General features: G+C 49.9%; 2 protein-coding genes across 3 annotated transcripts in view; one reads left to right on the top strand and one right to left on the bottom strand.

The window, feature by feature from the left end:
• Positions 1-1,009, bottom strand: part of rhobtb4 (Rho related BTB domain containing 4) — a 69,324-nt gene extending 68,315 nt beyond the window's left edge. The window contains exons 1-2 of one of the 2 annotated variants that reach the window (XM_055918824.1): positions 853-1,009; positions 6-126 (exon numbers count right to left, since the gene is read on the bottom strand). The gene's annotated coding sequence lies outside the window, so the exon portion shown is untranslated. Of the gene's footprint in view, positions 1-5; positions 127-217; positions 830-852 lie in introns of those variants that run through there. The other variant, XM_055918825.1, reaches the window with a different exon arrangement.
• A 5,282-nt stretch (positions 1,010-6,291) lies between these two features.
• LOC129853109 (chromobox protein homolog 2-like) lies at positions 6,292-12,222 on the top strand. Its single transcript, XM_055918828.1, has 2 exons — positions 6,292-6,751; positions 11,551-12,222. Exons 1-2 carry the CDS (start codon positions 6,741-6,743, stop codon positions 11,945-11,947), a joined length of 408 nt encoding a protein of 135 aa, XP_055774803.1. The 5' UTR covers positions 6,292-6,740; the 3' UTR covers positions 11,948-12,222.
• Positions 12,223-12,572: the final 350 nt, after the last annotated feature.

Below are 12,572 nucleotides of genomic sequence, written 5' to 3' on the forward strand. Positions count from 1 at the left end.
CTTACCTTCAATGGTCATTCGCCTCTGGAATCTTTTCGGTGTTCTGCGTAGTCCACTTCACACTCTCCACTTTTAGCTTTCTTACAGTTATTTTCACAGCGCTCGTATATTTCTCTTCCCTCTTAGCTGCAAGGCACAACACACAATAACAATTTTCAGTACATTCCTGCATGCTACTGATAAAACGATTTGTGAACAGTGTGCACTTAATATTTACTGGCAAGTTTTTTTCTTGGTGAGACTTGACGCCTGTCTTCCGATGCCTTTTGGGCCGGTTTTGTTGAGCAGGCAGCTCTAGAACACTCCCATGTACAGACGCCAGAAGGAATGTAAATATGCAGCATATTGCATATTGCAAAAGCTGCAGACAATCTTGGCTTTTGTTTAGGGGACTGGGTGTTCACTGGTGCTGATGCGAGTTTGTCCACGTCCTTTGTTGTTTCTGTCACACCTAAAAGGGGCCATTGGAGGAAAGGCATGTGCCCGACACTCTTTGTCTGTTTCCGTCTATCGCCTTTACCAAAACAATATATATTTTTGTACATTTCTTGATCTTTCTTATTAGACTATTATCTAACCAGTGACTGGTTGCCTATACGTTCATCCAAATCGAACTATAGCCGAAACCTGGTCTACGCAAATGTGATCGCAAGCATAAGACAAAAGGAAACGTGGTATTCACAACGTGCAATGCTTTTATATAGGCTATAGACTATCTGTTTTTGTTGTCAGTAAGGACATTTTGAGACAAAAAAGTTCATCTCAAATCCTTTGTTTCACTGTAACCCTGCTCCAATTCCACCCCTTAAACGCGTGTAGTGCATGCGGTGCGAGACTGCCCCATAGCCTCACCAAATCCGCCCGAAGTTCACCCCTCGGCTTGAGTCTCTGTGGTGTCGCTGTCTGTCTCTCGCTCTCAATTGTCACATGCGGTGGAGGAGGCAAATTGCGCTCTAATCCAGTCCAGCCAGCGACAAACGCCAGTGCCTATCAACGAGAGCAGTGACGAAAGCCAAGCGCCAGTCACTCATCCGCCGCCTCCGCCACACCCATCCATTCATAAACTGAATGGATGCCCTCACTGGCACATGGCGCCGAGGATAGGGAGAGGATGGTAGTAATACGGTCAAATCCTGTTGTATTTTTAAGAGAGAGAGAATAATTAAATCTGAAATAAATGCTTAATCCATATAGCCTACCGACAATACCTACTGCAGGACTTGACATATTTTTTTTATAGTGACAAATAGCCTATCAATCAAATTCACCCAATCTGTCATAATTTCTTGTAAATACTGAGTATTATTAATATCTGGTCTTGCTCAATGCATCGCTAGGGACACATGATACTCTGGCTAATCACACTTATAGTGATAATGAACAACACCTCTGGTGTGTGTGTGTGTGTGTGTGTGTGTGTGTGTGTGTGTGTGTGTGTGTGTGTGTGTGTGTGTGTGTGTGTGTGTGTGTGTGGTGTGTGTGTGTGTGTGTGTGTGTGTGTGTGTGTGTGTGTGTGTGTGTGTGTGTGTGTGTGCGCTTTGGTGTGTGTGTGTATCTCTGTGTAGTCTTTGTGTGTGCGTGTTTATTTCAAACCAACACAAAGCCCCCTGTTGTTATGGTTACACTTAGATATGACATTAATTGGTTGGAAATGTCAAGGTAAAAATACCATCAGGTGTTGAATAGAATGGTGGCAGACAGCCACAGGGACCTGTCTACAGGTGCTGTGCATAGGAGTTGATATAGGTCTGTGTAGTCACTTTGTTGCACATGGTCTGCTGTGCATCAGGAGTGTCTACTAGACAGTTTAGGGATGTATTCATTAGAGCACACCATAGCAAAACGTTTTTCAACTGAAAAACAAGAACTGGAGTTTCTGATTGGATAAATTCAGGTAGGTCCCTCTCTGTTTTGGTGTGTTTGTTTCTGTTTGGTTCCTAGTGATTACACCCTAGGTGGACCTGTACCTCTATTCAGTGTTGGACAGCTTGGATGCACACACTCCCAGAATTTCCCAGACACATCCTGTGTCTAGAAGCTAATTAGGAGTGCCACTTGACTTGAATGACAACAAATCATTTGAACTACTATCAATTTTTGCTATGACACCCTATGTCAAGGAATGGGAGATACCTAGTCAGTTGTACAACTGACTGCATTCAACTGAAATGTGTATTCTGCATTTAACCCAACCCCTTTGAATCAGAGAGGTGCAGGGGGCTTCCATAATCAACATCCATGTCTTCAGTGCCAGGGGAACAGTGGGTTAACTGTCTTGCTCAGGGGCAGAACTACATATTTCTACCTTGTCAGCTCGGGGATTCGATCCAGCAACCTTTCGTTTACTGACCCAACGCTCATACTCGCCAGGCTACCTGCTGACAAGAATTACTAAAGTAGGATTACTAAAGTAGGATTACTAAAGTAGAATTACTAAAGTAGGATTATTTAAGTAGGATTACTAAAGTAGGATTACTAAAGTGTTACCAAGACCTTTGCCAGGATAGGACAATGATTTACTGGGAGGAACACACAGGACCATGTTTTGAACATTTTGGTCTCTGCCTCTCTAGTTCACTCAACCATTTGCTGAGACGAGAAACATGTCCAGGCTTGCTCACATCTCAGCTGTTGTGCAAGGAGGGCCCCAAACAACACACTACAAGCCAAGCCATAGGGCTTTGGTACTAATCAAATCAAATCAAATGTATTTATATAGCCCTTCTTACATCAGCTGATATCTCAAAGTGCTGTACAGAAACCCAGCCTAAAACCCCAAACAGAAAGCAATGCAGGTGTAGAAGCACGGTGGCTAGAAAAAACTCCCCAGAAAGGCCAAAACCTAGGAAGAAACCTAGAGAGGAACCAGGCTATGAGGGGTGGTCAGTCCTCTTCTGGCTGTGCCGGGTGGAGATTATAACAGAACATGGCCAAGATGTTCAAATGTTCATAAATGACCAGCATGGTCAAATAATAATAATCACAGTAGTTGTCGAGGGTGCAGCAAGTCAGCACCTCAGGAGTAAATGTCAGTTGGCTTTTCATAGCCGATCATTAAGACTGTTACTACGGTTATTATAACACTCTGGCGGGTATGACATGTAGCTGTGGCCATGGCAATGGTATCATTGGGATAAATCATTGACCTGTATCTGGATAAAGGGAATGTATTTGAAACACGTTGCTGATGAAGGCCATTGACAGCCGATTTTAGCTCTAATCAGATCAATCAAGTATCACGTTTTTATTGTGAGCGAGAGTCGCGCCTATTCCTTCCAAATGTATTGGGCGGAGACAATCTTTATTGCAGTGATGAACATTGGCGTGATGGTACAACGTGGGTCATGTGAACGTTTGTTTTTTTGAGCCAACTCCATGCTCATCAAAGCTAATCATCTTCTTTGTTACCTCTCTCCTTCATGCCACACCAGGTGCATGGAAGCTTTATCCTAAAGTGTCCTCTCCAGCACTTTCCCATTGCCCTGGGTTATGCCCAGCACCATTGTTGTGCCTGGGCACAATAGGAGCACAAAGGTGGTCTCCAAAAAGCCCACCCCGCTGTCTCCCTGTCCTGTGGGGGGGGGGGACTGCTGATCCGAGGGGTGGGAAAGGCCTGCGTCGGCTGAATTCAACAAAGCTGGCCCGGCCCATGCCACACTCTCATGAAAGAGTGGTCCTAATCCCACCCAGATCGATTTCACTCAGCAACTCTGTGTCCCTCACACTGGCCCGGCCCTGGCCACAATAGAGCTCTCTCTGCACCTCAGAGCCTGGTTCATTCTCCCCGCTGATCCTTCCTACAAAGCAACGTTACAGAAGTGCCAATTGAGCTTGAACAATCGCTCACAAAGGGAGGTGCTCACTTGGTCCATCCCCTGGCCGTACGTACCCTAGCACATTGGGCAGTAGCCAGCCAGCCAGCCAGCGAGCTAGCACTGTGTGCTATGGAGACTGGGTGCCGTTATTCACTGTTCAGCTGAATTAGATCATTCTGCATGTCAGCTATTAATTGGAGATGGATAAGTTAGTAGGCCAGTGTGTGAGAGAGAGCCAGGCCTTGAGTCACTACAGTAAAACTGACTCACAGCTAGGCGTTAGGAGATTACATGGATACGGTAGGGGGATGACAGTTCCCTAATGCTCCTGCCATCTTGCATTCCACTAACACCCTATGACACGGGTTTAGGTAAAGTATTGCTATGGTTTTGACAATACATACAGTGATATGCAACTAATGACGTATTGAAATCTCAGCTAAACAGGACTGGAAGAATCAGGACTGAATCCACGACTCCTTTAAGACTAACAGTCCTATTACTAATGGAGGTTATTGTTACTTCTCCAATCTACATGATCAGTGTGATCCTGAATGCAGCCCAGAGGACAGCTCATAAGCTCTGTGTAGTGATTGACTAGACATACGGTCCATCTCTGTAGGGCAGTAGGGAGACCAGGTGTCACCCCCCAGAGTCTGGAGCAGGATCAGAGCGAGAAAAACAGCAGCTCCATGCCTTGTCCCTCCGTACACCTGCCCATAGCCACACCTCCGCCATAGTCCTGCCTCGACACTGAGTGCTATGAATAGTCACGCTGAGTGGAGCCAGGTTTAGGCACGTGCACCTCAATGCAGCTCAGTTCAGCACAGCGATCCCAGTAGTGTCACCACTCTGACGGCACTTTGGGGTCGCCATGGATACAAGGACTAGTGCAGCTGACACTACCCTGACATCGTTACACGAGCTGACTGAAGATTCCTATTTTAATTTGACTCTCTTTCCTTTCTCCCTCTTCTCTCTTCCCTCCCCATTCTCTTTCTCTCCCTCTCTTCTCTCTCGCTTCTCTTTCTCAGCCTCTTCTCTTTCTCCTCTCTCTCTTCTGTTCCTCTGCTCTTTCTCTCCCCCTCTCTCCTCTGCTTCTCCTATTTCTCCCTCTCTTCTTTCTCTGCTTCTTCTCTTTCTCCCCCTCTCTTCTGTCTCTCTTCTCTTTCTGTCTCTCTCTTCTCTCCCTCTCCTCTCTCTCCCTTGTCTTTCTCTCTCTCTTTTCTCCCTCTTCTCTTTCTCTACTTTTTCTCTTTCTCCTCTTTCTCCCCTCTCCCCTCTCTACTCTCCCCTCTCGCCTTTCCCCTCTCTTCTCTCCACTCTTCATGTTTTCTTTCTCCTCTCTCTCTCCCCTCTCCAAACTATCTACTCATTGTGTCTGTCACTGTGTGTTTCTGGGTTCATAGTTGCATTGGTATGATGTGCTTTCTGTAAAACAGAATGGAGCACACCTGACAATACTTACGTGTCTGTATGTATGAGCTCACAGAGATGGATCTGGGCATTGTACAAGTCCCAACAGGGAGGTGGAGCAACGTGTGTGTGTGTGTGTGTGTGCGTGCATCCACTAGAGGCCATGTGCACTCCTTGCCATCTGACTGCCACGTCTCTCTCTTTCCCTCCTTCCCTCCCCCTCCTTCAACCACGCAGAGTATGAGTGATACCACTAATGGACATCTTTGTGTGTTTGAGGCCCTGGCCTTTTAGTGATGTCCAGCAGCTCTCCCTGTGGTCTGAGTATATCACAGGGAGAGCTGAATACAGGGCTAAATGACCAGATTTAGGTGTTTGTGTTCCGGATCCATTTACCCTTCAGTGTTTGATCAGTCATATAATTAGTGTACCCAGACAGGCAGACAGAAAGGAAGGAAGACAGGCAGGATGGAAGACACAGGAAGGAAGACAGACAGGAAGGAAGATAAACATGCAAGCAGATAGGGTGGCAGGCAGGCAGCCGAGAATGGGATGACCCCGTAGTCTGGTTCCTCTCAATGTTTCTGTGGACCAAGGAGGTTTCCTCTCCACCCTCACCCTGGTTAGTTCTTTTGAGGGTTTAGTGGTTAGGGAGTATGGTGAGGACTTTGTGCATTTGTAAAAAGTGCAATACAATTTAACAAGATACTGGCTTTGGATCTACTGTACGTCAGATAAGACGAAGAGTGGAAGTGAGCACATCGATTTTTTGTTGTTGTTGCTGCTCACTAGATTGATCTTACAGTACTTAAGTGAGTCCGAGAGGGCTGTCATTGAGTCCACCTTCACTCACTCCAGCCAGCCAGGCTGTTGATTCAGAATTTTCAGTCAGAACAAAATTAATTTCCTCCCTCCAACATTTTGAAATCAGGACAGTGAAGATGAGCTCATGTGTTGAATCAGCTGGAGCAGTGTGTAGTGTGCAGTGTGCAGTCCCAGCGGGGTGATTGTGGTGGGTCGGTGGGTTGCCTAACTCTGGTCTGATAGTTGGTCAAAGTCCTACTGGGGGAACAGAGTAACACACCAGACGGAGCCAGATGTGTCTGTGTAGGATGTCTGCAGGACAGACAGTTTGATGTTCACACTGTCCGTTGTTGTTGTCTGTCTCACTTTTAGAGGATCTTTTGTTTAGCGCACCCAGTGAATGACCGTTGACCTGAACTGAATGAGAGTCCGTGGTATGGGTCAGAGCTTACGGTTTATGCCTCTCAGAGACTGTGGTGTGTAGTGTGTGTGTGTGTGTGTGTGTCTGTGGACGTATATGTGTTTGTGTACACATCCGCAGTGTGAGTGACAGTGCAGCTGGTTGAGACATGAGACTGGTTGATCTAAAGGGGGAGCAGCAGGGCCTCTCACTGGCCCAGCTCTGCTCTGCCTGGTGTAATTAGTTCTTATGGAATACCTGGGGCCTGGGCTCCATGCTGGCTGACTTGTGTGCTGCTGAATCACATGGAGCAATGGTAATATGAATCGGCGCCTCAAACAAGCCAAACAGACAGTGACTCATCTGTGCAGTGGAAAAAAAGTATTATTGAGTTCATAAAATACTGTAGCATGTGAACTTGAAATGAATGGTGAGCATACATCCTCAGCCATCCAGGATATTCAGCCTGCCTCTTGTCCATATTGCTATTGTTAAGAGGATATTCATTTATTCTTTCTATTTATTTATTTTTAGACTGTGTTTGAATTGTCCGACCTGCCAGTCTAGTAAGTGAAACCAGTTCTGCAGGATCAATTCTGGCTCCCTACAGTTAATGCATTTGGATAAAGTGTTCTGCAGTTTGCTCTGTTCTTATCTAGATAAATATTAGCCATTTGAGTTCAGCTTCTCTGGGAATATTAGATTAAAGCCCCAGTGAATCATGACTGGTAACTTGTATAAGAATTTGATATTGTCACGAATCCCGCCGAAGATGGTGCCTCTTCCTGTTCGGTCGTCGTCACCGGCCTACTAGCTGCCATCGATTCCCTTCTTTTTGTTTCTGTTAGTTTGGGCTGATTGGGTGCACCTGTTTTGAGTGTAGTTTTGTCGGTAGGCTATTTAAGGGCAGTAGGCCCGCTGGCTTTTGTGCGGGCTTGTTCTCGGTTATTTTGGTGTGTGATTTTATGTGGATTCTATATTTTCCGGACAGTTTAGTACTGTGTGTTTGGACTGGTATTTTCATGCGCCAGTGTGTTTAGGCATGATCAATTTCCCTGTCTACAGGAAATAAATATCCACGTTCTTGAATACCTGCTCTCTGCGCTTGACTCCTCCACCCAGTACTCCTAGCAGCTCTGACAGAAGCCCGCACCTCCCAATGGAGTCAGCAGAAGCAGCGACCACCCCTCTCCCAACAATGGAGGAGCGCGTCCATCATCATACCGCTGTCCTCCATTGAATCGGGTCAGCGATGGACCAGATGATGGAGAGGATGGAGCGATGGGAGAGGAGTGGTCTCCCGACGCCCCCTTCAGCTCCCCTGCAGACGAGACAACCCACTCCTCCCGTGTCATCGGCTGGGACCAGCACATTGCGTCTCACCCCCCCGAGGGTGTACGATGGAGCAGCGGCTGGATGCCAGGGATTTCTGCTCCAGCTTGAGCTCTACCTGGCTACCGTGCGTCCGACTCCCTCGGATGAGGAGAGTGTAAGCCTCCTTGTCTCCTGTATGTCAGGTAGGGCCCTGGACTGGGCCAACGCAGTCTGGAACAGCCCAGACTCGGCTCGGGACCACTACCCGGAGTTCACCCGCCGGTTTCGAGCGGTGTTCGACCACCCACCGGAGGGCCGAGCGGCGGGTGAGCGTCTGTTCCACCTCAGACAGGAGACAAGGAGAGCCCAGGATTTCGCTTTAGATTTCCGGACCTTGGCTGCTGGTGCGGGGTGGAATGACAGGGCCTTAATAGACCATTATCGTTGCAGCCTCAGGGAGGACGTCCGCCGAGAGCTAGCTTGTCGGGACACCACACTCTCCCTCGATGAACTGATAGACATGTCGATCCGACTAGATAACCTGCTAGCTGCCCGCGGGCGTTCAGAAGGGGTCCTGTCAATTCCACCTCCCAGCCCTCCCGCTCTAACTCCGATGGAGTTGGGAGGAGCTGCATCTAGGGGGACCGGAGGAGGTGGCTCCTCTTGCACCTACTGTGGCCGGAGAGGACACACTTCGGACCGGTGCTGGAGGAGTCCATCTGGGAGTCGAGATGGCAGGCGGAATACTCCTCGGCCACCCCAGGTGAGTAGGCACAAGACTCACCCAGAGCTCCCTGTTGGTCACATGTTTTTGGTTATTTTTTCCCCTGCGTTTTTCCCCTCTCTTCAGCATAAGGCGCTAGTCGACTCAGGCGCAGCTGGGAGTTTTATGGATCGTGGACTCGCCCGTAAGTTGGGTATTCCGCTGGTGCAGATAGACCCACCGTTCCCCGTGCACACTTAGATAGCCGACCGTTAGGGTCAGGGCTGGTTAGGGAGGCCACGATTCCGCTGGACATGGTAACACAGGGGGATCATAGGAAGCAGATCAGTTTCTATCTTATTGATTCACCTGGGTTTCCAGTGGTGTTGGGGGTTCCCTGGCTAGCCATTCACAATCCCCTCATTTCCTGGAGACAGGGAGCTCTTCAGGGGTGGTCAGATGAGTGTTCACGTAGGTGTGTGGGAGTTTCCATCGGTGCCACGTCGGTGGAGAGTCCAGACCAGGTTTCCACTGTGCGCATTCCCCCAGAATATGCCGATTTGGCTATCGCTTTTAGTGAGAAAAAAGCGACCAAATTACCACCTCATCGACGGTGGGATTGCGTGATAAACCTCCAGGAGAACGCTGCACTTCCCAGGAGTCACGTGTACCCATTGTCACAGGAAGAGATGTTGGCTATGGAGACATATGTCACGGAAGCTCTGAGACAAGGGTTCATTCGGCCCTCCCTGTCACCCGCCTCCTTGAGTTTCTTTTTTGTGAGAAAAAAGGAGGGAGGACTGCGTCAGTGCATTGATTATCGAGGTCTAAATTCAATCACAGTGGGATTTAGTTATCCGCTACCTCTCATCGCTACTGCGATGGAATCATTCCACAGAGCGCGTTTTTTCACAAAACTGGACCTCAGGAGCGCGTATAATCTGGTGCGGGGAGGAGACGAGTGGAAAACAGCGTTTAGTACCACATCAGGCCACTATGAGTACCTCGTCATGCCGTATGGGTTGAAGAATGCTCCAGCCGTCTTCCAATCCTTTGTAGATGAGATTCTCAGGGACTTGCAGGGGCAGGGTGTGGTAGTATATATTGATGACATCTTGATCTATTCTGCCACACGCGCGCGCATGTCTCCCTGGTGCGCAGGGTGCTTGGGAGACTGCTGGAGCATGACCTATAAGTCAAGGCTGAGAAATGTGTGTTCTCCAAACCAGCCGTTTCCTTCCTGGGTTATCGCATTTCCACCTCGGGGGTGGTGATGGAGTGTGACCACGTTAACGCTGTGCGTAATTGGCCGACTCCGACCACGGTAAAGGAGGTGCAGCGGTTTTTAGGGTTTTCCAATTACTACCGGAAGTTTATCCGGGGTTTTGGCCAAGTGGCGGCGCCCATTACCTCACTGCTGAAGGGGGGGCCGGTGCGTTTACGGTGGTCGGCCGAGGCAGATGGAGTCTTCAACCAGTTGAAGGCACGGTTTACTGAGGCTCCCGTGTTGGCGCATCCGGACCCTTCGTTAGCGTTCATAGTGGAGGTGGATGCGTCCGAGGCTGGTGTTGGAGCCGTGCTATCACAGCGCTCGGGCACGCCACCGAAGCTCCGTCCCTGTGCTTTCTTTTCTAAGAAGCTGGGTCCGGCGGAGCGGAACTATGATGTGGGGGACCGGGAATTACTTGCTATGGTAAAAGCCCTGAAGGTGTGGAGACACTGGGTTGAGGGGGCTAAATACCCTTTCCTCATCTGGACTGACCACCGCAATCTGGAGTATATCCGAGCGGCGAAGAGACTGAATCCGCATCAAGCTAGGTGGGCCATGTTCTTTACACGCTTTAGATTTACGATCTCTATCGACCAGGTTCCCTCAACACTAGGGCCGACGCTCTGTCCCGTCTCTATGACACTGATGTCCGGCCCATCGATCCGACTCCCATCCTTCCAGCCTCTTGTCTGGTGGCCCCGGTGGTATGGGAGGTGGACGCGGACATCGAGCGGACGTTGAGGGTAGAACCTGCGCCTTCCCAGTGTCCGACTGGCCTTAGGTACGTACCGCTTGGTGTCCGTGATCGATTGATTCGGTGGGCTCACACACTACCTTCTTCGGGTCATCCGGGGATTGAGAGGACAGTGCGGGGTCTTAGGGGGAAATACTGGTGGCCCACCTTGGCTAAGGACGTGAGACTCTATGTCTCCTCCTGTTCGGTATGCGCACAGAGTAAGGCTCCTAGGCACCTGCCGAGAGGGAAGTTACAACCCCTCCCGGTTCCACAACGGCCATGGTCTCATCTATCGGTAGATTTTCGGACTGATCTTCCTCCTTCTCAGGGGAACACTACCGTTCTGGTCGTTGTGGATCGGTTTTCTAAGTCCTGTCATCTCCTTCCATTGCCTGGTCTCCCTACGGCCCTACAGACTGCGGAGGCTCTATTTACCCACGTCTTCCGGCACTACGGGGTGCCGGAGGACATCGTATCTGATCGAGGTCCCCAATTCACGTCCCCGGTGTGGAGGGCGTTTATGGAGCGTCTGGGGTCTCGGTCAGCCTTACCTCAGGGTATCACCCCGAAAGTAATGGGCAGGTGGAAAGAGTGAACCAGGAAGTGGGGAGGTTTCTGAGGTCGTATTGCCAGGACCGGCCAGGAGAATGGGCGAGGTACGTCCCGTGGGCAGAGTTGGCCCAGAACTCACTCCGCCACTCCTCAACTAACATGTCGCCATTTGAATGCGTACTGGGGTACCAGCTGGTCCTGGCTCTGTGGCAATCAGAGCCAGACCGAAGCTCCTGCGGTGGAGGAGTGGGTACAGCGCTCTAGGGAGACCTGGCGGGCAGTCCAGGACTCTCTCAGGCAGGCCAGTGAACGGCAGAAGAAGAGCGCTGACCTCCACCGCAGTGAGGCCCCTGTGTTCGCACCAGGGGACAGGGTCTGGCTCTCGACCCGAAACATGCCCCTCCGCCTGCCCTGCCGGAAGCTGGGGCCGCAGTGTGTGGGGCCATTTAATGTCCTGAGGAGGATAAACAAGGTGTGTTATAGATTGCAACTCCCTTCTTACTATCGTATTAACCCCTTGTTTCATGTGTCTCTCCTCAGGCCGGTGGTAGCTGGTCCCCTTCAGGAAGGTGAGGTACCGGAGGTCCCTCCGCCCCCTCTGGACATCGAGGGGTCCCCGGCGTACACAGTACGAGCTATTCTGGACTCGAGACGCCAGGTGAGGGGCCTGCAGTACCTCGTGGACTGGGAGGGGTACGGTCCGGAGGAGAGGTGCTGGGTACCGGGGAGAGACATTTTAGATCCTTCCCTCTTGGTTGATTTCCACCTCCGCCACCCGGATTGCCCTGCGCCTCGCCCCCCGGGTCGTTCTCGAGGCCGGGGTCGGCGCGCTGCGGGAGCCGTGCGTCAGAGGGGGGGTACTGTCACGAATCCCGCCGAAGATGGTGCCTCTTCCTGTTCGGGTGGCGCTCGGCAGTCGTTGTCACCGGCCTACTAGCTGCCATCGATTCCCTTCTTTTTGTTTCTGTTAGTTTGGGCTGATTGGGTGCACCTGTTTTGAGTGTAGTTTTGTGGGTAGGCTATTTAAGGGCAGTAGGCCCGCTGGCTTTTGTGCGGGCTTGTTCTCTGTTATTTTGGTGTTGGATTTTATGTGGATTCTATATTTTCCGAACAGTTTAGTCCTGTGTGTTTGGACTGGTATTTTCATGCGCCCGTGTGTTTGGGCATGATCGTTTTCCCTGTCTACAGGAAATAAATATCCACGTTCTTGAATACCTGCTCTCTGCGCTTGACTCCTCCACCCAGTACTCCTAGCAGCTCTGACAGATATACACTCTTAGAAAAAAGGGTTCCAAAAAGGTTCTTTGGCTGTCCCCATAGGATAACCCTATTTGGTTCCAGGTAGAACCCTTTTGGGTTCCATGTAGATTCCTATGTGGAAAGGGTTTTACATGAAACCCAAAAGGGTTCTACCTGGAACCAAAAACGGTTTGTCAAAGAGTTCTCCTATGGGGACAGCCAAAGAGCCCTTTCAGGTTCTAGATAGTAGCTTATGGATTCATTCCATATCCTGATAGAAAGATATTGCTCTTCACTGAATAGAGTAGACCAGGGGTGTCAAA

The sequence above is a fragment of the Salvelinus fontinalis genome, chromosome 4, assembly GCF_029448725.1.
Source record: "Salvelinus fontinalis isolate EN_2023a chromosome 4, ASM2944872v1, whole genome shotgun sequence".
Classification (NCBI taxonomy): domain Eukaryota; kingdom Metazoa; phylum Chordata; class Actinopteri; order Salmoniformes; family Salmonidae; genus Salvelinus; species Salvelinus fontinalis.